Source organism: Silurus aristotelis, assembly GCF_946808225.1.
Source record: "Silurus aristotelis genome assembly, chromosome: 4".
NCBI classification, from domain to species: Eukaryota; Metazoa; Chordata; class Actinopteri; order Siluriformes; family Siluridae; genus Silurus; species Silurus aristotelis.
The window spans coordinates 34,910,584-34,920,583 of record NC_139577.1 but is presented as its reverse complement, the minus strand read 5'-3'; the positions used below and the strand labels follow the sequence as shown (position 1 = coordinate 34,920,583).

General features: G+C 41.0%; 1 protein-coding gene across 6 annotated transcripts in view; it reads right to left on the bottom strand.

Moving 5' to 3' along the window:
• Positions 1-10,000, bottom strand: part of cntln (centlein, centrosomal protein) — a 123,812-nt gene that overhangs the window by 41,481 nt on the left and 72,331 nt on the right. For all 6 annotated transcript variants that reach the window (XM_083538907.1, XM_083538906.1, XM_083538904.1 and 3 more), the window contains 2 exons: positions 9,814-9,914; positions 6,477-6,556 (listed from right to left, as the gene is read on the bottom strand). In XM_083538907.1, the coding sequence (XP_083395033.1) occupies positions 6,477-6,556; positions 9,814-9,914 (181 nt within the window). The remainder of the gene's footprint in view (positions 1-6,476; positions 6,557-9,813; positions 9,915-10,000) is intronic.

Genomic DNA, 10,000 nt, shown 5'->3' with positions numbered 1-10,000 from the left:
CTCATTTACTCTCACACTACACACTCATTTACTCTCACACTACACACTCATTTACTCTCACACTACACACTCATTTACTCTCACACTACACACTCATTTACTCTCTCACTACACACTCATTTACTCTCACACTACACACTCATTTACTCTCACACTACACACTCATTTACTCTCTCACTACACACTCATTTACTCTCTCACTACACACTCATTTACTCTCTCACTACACACTCATTTACTCTCACACTACACACTCATTTACTCTCACACTACACACTCATTTACTCTCTCACTACACACTCATTTACTCTCACACTACACACTCATTTACTCTCACACTACACACTCATTTACTCTCACACTACACACTCATTTACTCTCACACTACACACTCATTTACTCTCTCACTACACACTCATTTACTCTCACACTACACACTCATTTACTCTCACACTACACACTCATTTACTCTCCCTACACACTCATTTACTCTCTCCCTACACACTCATTTACTCTCCCTACACACTCATTTACTCTCTCACTACACACTCATTTACTCTCACACTACACACTCATTTACTCTCACACTACACACTCATTTACTCTCACACTACACACTCATTTACTCTCTCACTACACACTCATTTACTCTCTCACTACACACTCATTTACTCGCTCACTACACACTCATTTACTCTCTCACTACACACTCATTTACTCTCTCACTACACACTCATTTACTCTCTCACTACACACACTCATTTACTCTCTCACTACACACTCATTTACTCTCTCACTACACACTCATTTACTCTCTCACTACACACTCATTTACTCTCTCACTACACACTCATTTACTCTCCCTACACACTCATTTACTCTCCCTACACACTCATTTACTCTCCCTACACACTCATTTACTCTCTCACTACACACTCATTTACTCTCTCACTACACACTCATTTACTCTCTCACTACACACTAATTTACTCACTCATTTACTCTCACTACACACTCATTTACTCTCACTACACACTCATTTACTCTCTCACTACACACTCATTTACACTCTCACTACACACTCATTTACACTCTCACTACACACTCATTTACACACTCATTTACTCTCTCACTACACACTAATTTACTTACTCATTTACTCTCACTACACACTCATTTACTCTCACTACACACTCATTTACTCTCTGACTACACACTCATTTACTCTCACTACACACTCATTTACTCTCACTACACACTCATTTACACTCTCACTACACACTCATTTACACACTCATTTACTCTCACTACACACTCATTTACACACTCATTTACTCTCTCACTACACACTCATTTACTCTCTCACTACACACTCATTTACTCTCTCACTACACACATTTACTTTCTCACTACACACTCATTTACACTCTCACTACACACTCATTTACACTCTCACTACACACTCATTTACTCTCTCACTACACACTCATTTACTCTCTCACTACACACTCATTTACTCACTCATTTACTCTCACTACACACTCATTTACTCTCATTTACACACTCATTTACGCTCACTACACACTCATTTACTCTCTCACTACACACTCATTTACTCTCTCCCTACACACTCTAGGATACTACACACCATCTGACTGGTAAGACATCAAGAAATCTTAAACTATAAGAACACGCATACTACAGACCAAATAGTTACAAGTTCACACACAGCCCAGTTTATAGAAACCGTATCTATTCCTCGGGTAGTAAAACCAAGAATTACATACACAAGATCCAGAAATAATCTTATTGCAGTTAAAACTGAAAAATGCCAGATAAACAAACACAACAAAGTTCTAAAGTTCGGTCTTTTAAACATTAGATCACTTGCACCCAAAGCACTGATTGTAAATGAGATGATCACAGAGAATAATCTCGATGCACTCTGTCTCACTGAGACCTGGATTAAACCAGGTGATTATATGGGTCTAAACGAGTCGACACCGTCAGGATATGTTTATAAGCATGAGCCCCGTCAGACTGGTCGTGGGGGGGGGTGTAGGAACCATTTATAGTGCTTCTCTTAATGTTAGTCAGAGATTAGGATTCAGCTTTAAATCATTTGAAGTGCTCGTTCTTAAAATTGCACTTTCAGAGATGCATAGAAAACTCGCTCTGGTCACCGTGTACAGACCCCCAGGACCCTACGCTGATTTTCTTCATGAGTTTGCTTGTTTTCTCTCAGACCTCCTGATCAGCTTTGATAAAGTGCTGCTTGTAGGAGATTTTAATATTCATGTAGATGATGAAAACGATGCCCTAGGATTATCATTTGTCGATTTACTAAACTCTTTTGGAGTTAAACAAAACGTCACCAGACCAACCCACCGTTTTAACCACACACTAGACTTAATAATATCCCACGGAGCAGACGTCACTGATATAAATATTTTACCCCAGAGTGATGACATCACAGACCATTATCTCCTACTGTACACACTACCGGTAGAGCAGATTAACCGTGTTTCACCACGTTATGGACTTGGTAGGACTATTATTCCAACCACTAAGGACAGATTCATAAATAACCTGCCTGATTTATCTCAGTTTCATATTAAACCCATAACTGCTGATCATCTTGATGAGATGGCGAACAACATAGACCTTATCCTCACTAGCACTTTAGACACTGTTGCCCCATCCGGTTAAAAAAGGTTCGAGAACAAGCACCTGCACCTTGGTATAATAGTCATACGCATGCCCTAAAGAGAACAACACGTAATCTGGAGAGAAAATGGAGGAAAACTAAATTGGAGGTATTTAGAATTGCGTATAAAGACAGTATGCTTAGCTACAGACAGGCGCTAAAAGCTGCTAGAGCTAAACACCTGAGCAAACTCATAGAAAATAACAAAAACAATCCCAGGTTCCTTTTCAGTACAGTCGCTAAATTAACAACAAATCAGGGATCTGAAAAATGTGTTCCATCACAGTTTAGTAGTGAAGACTTTATGAATTTCTTCACTGAAAAAATAGATAACATTCGAAAAACAATTGTGGCAGTTCAACCTCTGACAGCATCTCCCGACACAATCGTACTTACAACCCCACAACTACACTGTTTTACATGTATAGGACAGGAAGAGCTGTATGATGCTATTATGAAAGCTAAATCAACAACATGTCAGTTAGATCCAATTCCCACTAAACTACTGAAGGAAGTGTTATATACAGCTGGTGAGCCTCTTTTAAATATTATTAACTCCTCACTATCGTTAGGTCATGTCCCTAAATCCCTCAAGTTAGCAGTTATTAAGCCCCTCATTAAAAAACCTAATCTGGATCCAAGCACGCTATCGAATTACAGACCAATTTCAAATCTCCCATTTATGTCTAAGATTTTAGAAAAGATTGTCGCTGCCCAGTTATGTAACCACTTGCAGGAGAACAATATCTTTGAAGAGTTTCAGTCAGGTTTTAGGCCCCATCATAGCACAGAAACTGCTCTAGTTAAAATCACTAACGACCTGTTTTTAGCTTCAGACCAAGGCTACATCTCCCTATTAGTTTTACTAGATCTTAGTGCTGCGTTCGACACTATAGATCATGATCTTCTCCTCGATCGCTTACAGAATTACATCGGTATTCAGGGACAGGCATTAAGCTGGTTTAAATCCTACCTGTCCAATCGTTACCATTTTATAGATTTAAATGGAGAGCTATCCAGGATAATGCTAGTAAATTATGGCGTGCCACAAGGGTCAGTTCTGGGACCCCTGCTTTTTACAATATACATGCTTCCATTAGGAAATATTATTAGAAGGCATGGAATTAGCTTCCATTGTTATGCTGATGATACCCAGCTATATATTTCATCCAAACCAGGCGATACAGCTCAATTAGCTCGCATAACTGAGTGTGTTGAAGAAATAAGAGATTGGATGACCCATAACTTTCTGCTATTAAATTCTGATAAAACGGAGATTTTGCTCATCGGCCCAAAAAATAGTACACAGAAGCTCCAGCATCTCAGCCTGCATTTAGACGGTTGTTCTGTAACTACTAGTTCAAGGTAAAAGACCTGGGAGTTATTTTAGACAGCAACTTATCTTTTAAAAATCACATCAATCAAGTTACAAAAACAGCCTTCTTTCACCTTAGAAATATTTCTAAGCTAAGAAATATGTTATCTATATCTGATGCAGAGAAGCTCGTCCATGCGTTTATGACCTCTAGAATAGACTACTGTAATGCATTACTAGGTGGATGTCCTGCATCATTAATAAACAAGCTTCAGTTAGTTCAGAATGCAGCAGCAAGAGTTCTTACTAGGTCAAGAAAATACGATCATATAACCCCAATCTTATCGTCCCTACATTGGCTTCCTATTAAGTTTCGAATAGACTACAAACTACTGCTACTCACTTATAAAGCACTAAATGGTTTGGCTCCCATGTATCTATCCAGTCTCTTAACACGCTACAATCCGTCACGCTCCCTGAGATCTCAAAACTCTGGGCTTCTAGTAGTTCCTAGAATAGCAAAGTCCACTAAAGGCGGTAGAGCATTTTCACATTTAGCTCCTAAACTCTGGAATAGTCTTCCTGACAGTGTTCGGGGTTCAGATACACTCTCCCAGTTTAAGTGCAGATTAAAAACATATCTTTTTAGCAAAGCCTACACATAACACACATCACACACATCACATCATAACCTTGTGCTCCAGAACATCTGATCACATGCACATTATCAACTTGTGCTGTTAATATCATGAACAGCAGCTACGCTAATTCCTCTCCACTGCTTCTCTTTCTCTCCCCATCCCGAGGCTTCCTGAGGTTTGGCCAGCTCCAGTCACGTCCCACCTCGTGAAGATTATGGACCTATGGATGATCATGGAGAAGTAGATGCCGAGTGTTTAAAGGCCCTGGCATGGAGAAGCTGATGCTGGATCTATGATGATCACAAATTGTTCTGTATTGTTGAAAGATTTATGACCAAACTCTTGATGTCACCCATATGAGGATGGGTTCCCCTTTGAGTCTGGTTCCTCTCAAGGTTTCTTCCTCATATCATCTAAGGGAGTTTTTCCTTGCCACTGTCGCCACGGCTGCTCATCAGGGACAAACGCACACCATTCACCTTCACTGTTGTTTTCTGTAAAGCTGCTTTGAGACAATGTCTGTTGTGAAAAGCGCTATACAAATAAACTTGACTTGACTTGACACTCATTTACTCTCTCACTACACACTCATTTACACTCTCACTACACACTCATTTACACACTCATTTACTCTCTCACTACACACTCATTTACTCTCTCCCTACACACTCATTTACTCTCACTACACACTCATTTACTCTCTCACTACACTAATTTACTCTCTCACTACACACTCATTTACTCTCTCACTACACTAATTTACTCTCTCACTACACACTCATTTACTCTCTCACTACACTAATTTACTCTCTCACTACACACTCATTTACTCTCTCACTACACACTCATTTACTCTCTCACTACACTAATTTACTCTCTCACTACACACTCATTTACTCTCTCACTACACTAATTTACTCTCTCACTACACACTCATTTACACACTCATTTACTCTCTCACTACACTAATTTACTCTCTCACTACACACTCATTTACTCTCTCACTACTGCTGGGTGTGAGTATAGTGTTAACGTGCACTATAAAGTGTTTAGGGTGTGTGTGGGTTGGAACACGTTCAATATGATCTAATGATATGCTAACATGCAGTAAATAGTTAATACGGTATGCGGTTTGGGACACATCCACAGTGAAATGATAATATGTATGTGTGTGTGTGTGTGTGTGTGTGTGTGTGTGTGTGTGTGTGTGTGTGTGTGTGTGTGTGTGTGTGTAAAACTGCACTCTCCCTTTGTCCAGCTTTTTTGTCACCTTTTGAATTACCCATTGAGGGGCTTGTCAGAGAGACAGTGTGTGTGTGTGTGTGTGTGTGTGTGTGTGTGTGTGTGTGTGTGTGTGTGTGTGTGTGTCATACCCCCAGGCAAACTGACTGCTTTTACTCTCCTAGAGCTGCAACACGCCGCCTTTCAAACAGCATTAGGCACTTTACGCCTGGCTGACAACAGGCTGGCAGGAATGTGGGTGACATGAGCGTGCGCGCACACACACACACACGCACAAAACAGAAGAACAGACCACCCCCAGCAGGTTATTTGGTTGAACATGGTGCTTGTCATTCAGTAATAAAGGCGATGACAAGCTCCCATTACTGAGCCATATGGTGGAGCTACACATGCCTCAGTGGCATCATCTGCTCTCAATTACACACACACACACACACACACACACTGTGTAGGAGATGTATTGATACATATGTTAAGTATACATTAACGCTATGCAGTGAGTAACTGGTCTTTATACATGTGAATACACACACAGATGTGTGTGTGTGTGTGTGTGTGTGTTTTTGTGTACCTTTTTAACAGGGTGATGTAGTCTGTAAACAGGAAGTGGTGTACTGCTCACTCTGTCCTCATTATCATCTTCATCATGGTCTGTGAGAGAAACACACACATTTATGGCCTTAAGCAGACACCATTATACAGAGCGAACATACAACTGAGCAGTTGAAGCTTAAGGGCCTCGCACAAGGGCCCAACAGTGGCAGCTTAGTGGTGCTGGGATTTGAACTCATGACCTCCTCAGTGGTTAAGGTAAAATGCCTTAACCACTGAGCTCCCACCTCCCTACAACACACACACACACACACACACACACACACACACACACACACACACACACACCTCCCAAATAAAGTTACTGTGTAAAATGAACATAAAAACAGAATGTAATTTGTAAATCTTATAAATCTACATTTTGTTCACATAAAACAGAAGAAAATCTGAAATGTTTAAAATGATGAAATGTAGAATTGTAATGAAAAATAAGGTGATTTTGAATTCGATGCTGAAACACGTCAGCGTGTTGAGTAATGAATGATGTTGATTGACAGCAGGTCAGTGAGATGATTGGGGTATAAATAGTGCATGTTAGAGAGTCTCTCAGAAGTTAAGATGGGCGGAGCTTCACCAGGCCGTGAAACACTGTGGAACAATTTCACAATAATACAAGTTCCTCAACATCTAAAATATCTCATCATTTACAGAACATCATATCATCAACAGAATCTGAAGAAATCATGAGGGACAAGGGTGAAAATGTATATTGGAAGACTGTGATCTTCGGGCCCTCAGGGGCCACTGCATTTAAAACAGTCATGATTCTGTAATGGAAATCACTGCGTGGGATCATTAACACCTCCAGAAATCACCGTCTGTGAACACAATTTTCCGTCTCATCCTCAAATACAGGTTCACTCTCTATGAGCTAAAGAAGAAGTCATGATATCTGATGGTATGGTGGTGCATTAGTGCCTGTGAAATGAGCAGCTTGTACATCTGGAAAGGATCCATAAATGCTGGATGCTATATACAGGTTTTAGAGCAACAAATGCTTCCATCCAGAAAACTTCATACTGCATCTATTACACCAGCATGACTTCATAGTAGAAGAGTCTGGGTGATGAACCGGTCTGTCTGCAGTCTAGACCTTTCACCATTTAAAAACATTTGGTGCATCATGAAACAAAAAACACAACAAAGAAAACCCAGAAATGTTGTGCAGCCAGAATTCAGTATCAGACACACATGGGACAATATTCCTCCCCCAAAACCTCAGAAACTGCTCTCCTCAGGTCCCAGATGTACTGGACTGTTAAAAGAAGAGCGAAAGCTACACAGTGGGAAACACGGCTATGTAACAACTTATTTGAAATGTGTTACAGCCATCAAATTCACATGACCTTATTTTTTTCTGAAAATATGCAAATCATTACAATGTGGTTTTATTTACATTACATTTTAACTTTTTGGAACTGCGGTTGCACACACACACACACACACACACACACACACACACACACACACACACACACACACACACACACACACACACACACACTCACTCCATTAAGATGAATCACTTTTTTTTTTGAGATGCTGCTTTTGTTCCAGTGTTTTAGCGAGGTCACACACTCACTCATTACACTTTGACCTCTGACCTTGAACAATCAACTAATTACCACTAAACACTGGAATAAACTCTCTCCTCACAATGCAGCTCCAGAACACGGGGACATCCGGACAGGAAGATGTGGACAGAGGAGTGAGACGATTTGGAAATGTGTGTGTGTGTGTCTGTGTGTGTGTGTGTATGCAGTGAAATAATTAGAAGTTGTCATCTTCAGGCCACCTGACCTCCTGGACCATCCGGAGCATACTGGTCAGATGATGTTCTCTTTCTCTCTCTCTCACACACACACACACACACACACACACACACACACACACACACACACACACACACACACAGACTTTGTTAGTTTAAATTAGCAGTGTCTTTGGTCTCAGGAGGCTGTCAGGAGGAATTAGGAGATGTGTCTCTGTGTGTGTGTGTGTGTGTGTGTGTGTGTGTGTGTGTGCGCGCGCACGCGCTTCATTGTCGACACTTTTCTGGACGACTGATAAACACGTGTCAGGATTAACATCATTCCCAAGGTGACTTTCCGCGGTGCTGGTGCGCGGGCTGCTGCTGCACTGTGCTGGTGCGCGGTGCCGGTCCGAGCTCGACCCGGAGAGTGTGTTCCACACGGGTTTTCCACACACTTTATTCAGATGAAAAGATTTATATGATGAGGCGTTTTCCACTCGTTGTGACAGATTTGTGTCGTGCTGTGCCTCTCATTAGGTCAGATGGTTTAGTCCAGGATCAGATGGACACCACACACACACACACACACACACACACACACACACACACACACACACACACACACACAGACCTTATAAACCTCTCCTTGTTACATCTATAAAGCCACAAGTGTCTACATATTAAACACACACACTTCAGCAAATCAGGATTAGCGCCATCATGGTACTCTTACACACAAACTCACTGGTGATAAAGTGGTCTGCTAGTCACCAGTCACATGTTAAACTTAGTTAAATGGACGGACCAATTAAGTGATTATGTGAGCGTGAGGCCAATTATCTCTTTAATAACACTTCTAACGCAATTTCAGTCCATTAACACAACAATAACCGTGTCGAACTCAACGTCACCTACTTCTGCTGCTGCCGTGTCTGAAGAAGCAGCCCTACACACACACACACACACACACACACACAGGTATCTGAGGCTTTCAGCAGCGTTTGTGTTAGATGTCTCTCTCTCATCATGAACAGATGGACAGGTCTTTATTAAAAAGGTGTGTAAACGTATTCATGGCTGGATGTAAAGATTCTTCGTGTTCACGAAAACCAATCAGATGTGACCGCAGTCTTATGTGTTTAGCCACGCCCACATAACTCCATTAAAGGTAAAGGACGACTGAAGGCCAATTTATTACAATTTATTTTCGAACAACCACAACCTCACACAGCTATTTATCTATTCATCCATCCATCTACATATCCATCTATATAATGTATCCATCCATTCATCCATCAATATTTCCAATATATCCATCCATCTATCTGTTCATTCACTCTCTTTATATTTACTAGAGATATTTATTTGTTTGTTTATTGATAAATATGATTTGCTGTATATTAGTGTGTAGTGTTTAATAACCCCATGAATAAATATTTTCACTAATGCAGCTCAGCTACTGAGTCTCACTGGCTGCAAATGTACTACGTGTGTGTGTGTGTGTGTGTGTGTGTGTGTGTGTGTGTGTGTGAGAGAGAGAGACCTTGCTGATCCTCGTGTAGACGCAGACGCAGCTCCTGCGCTGCAGCTCGCTCCATGGCCACTTGTACACGAACCACATCCAACTCTTCCTCCAGCTGTGCTCTACACACACACACACACACACACACACACACACACACACACACACACACACACACACACACACACACACACACACACACACACAC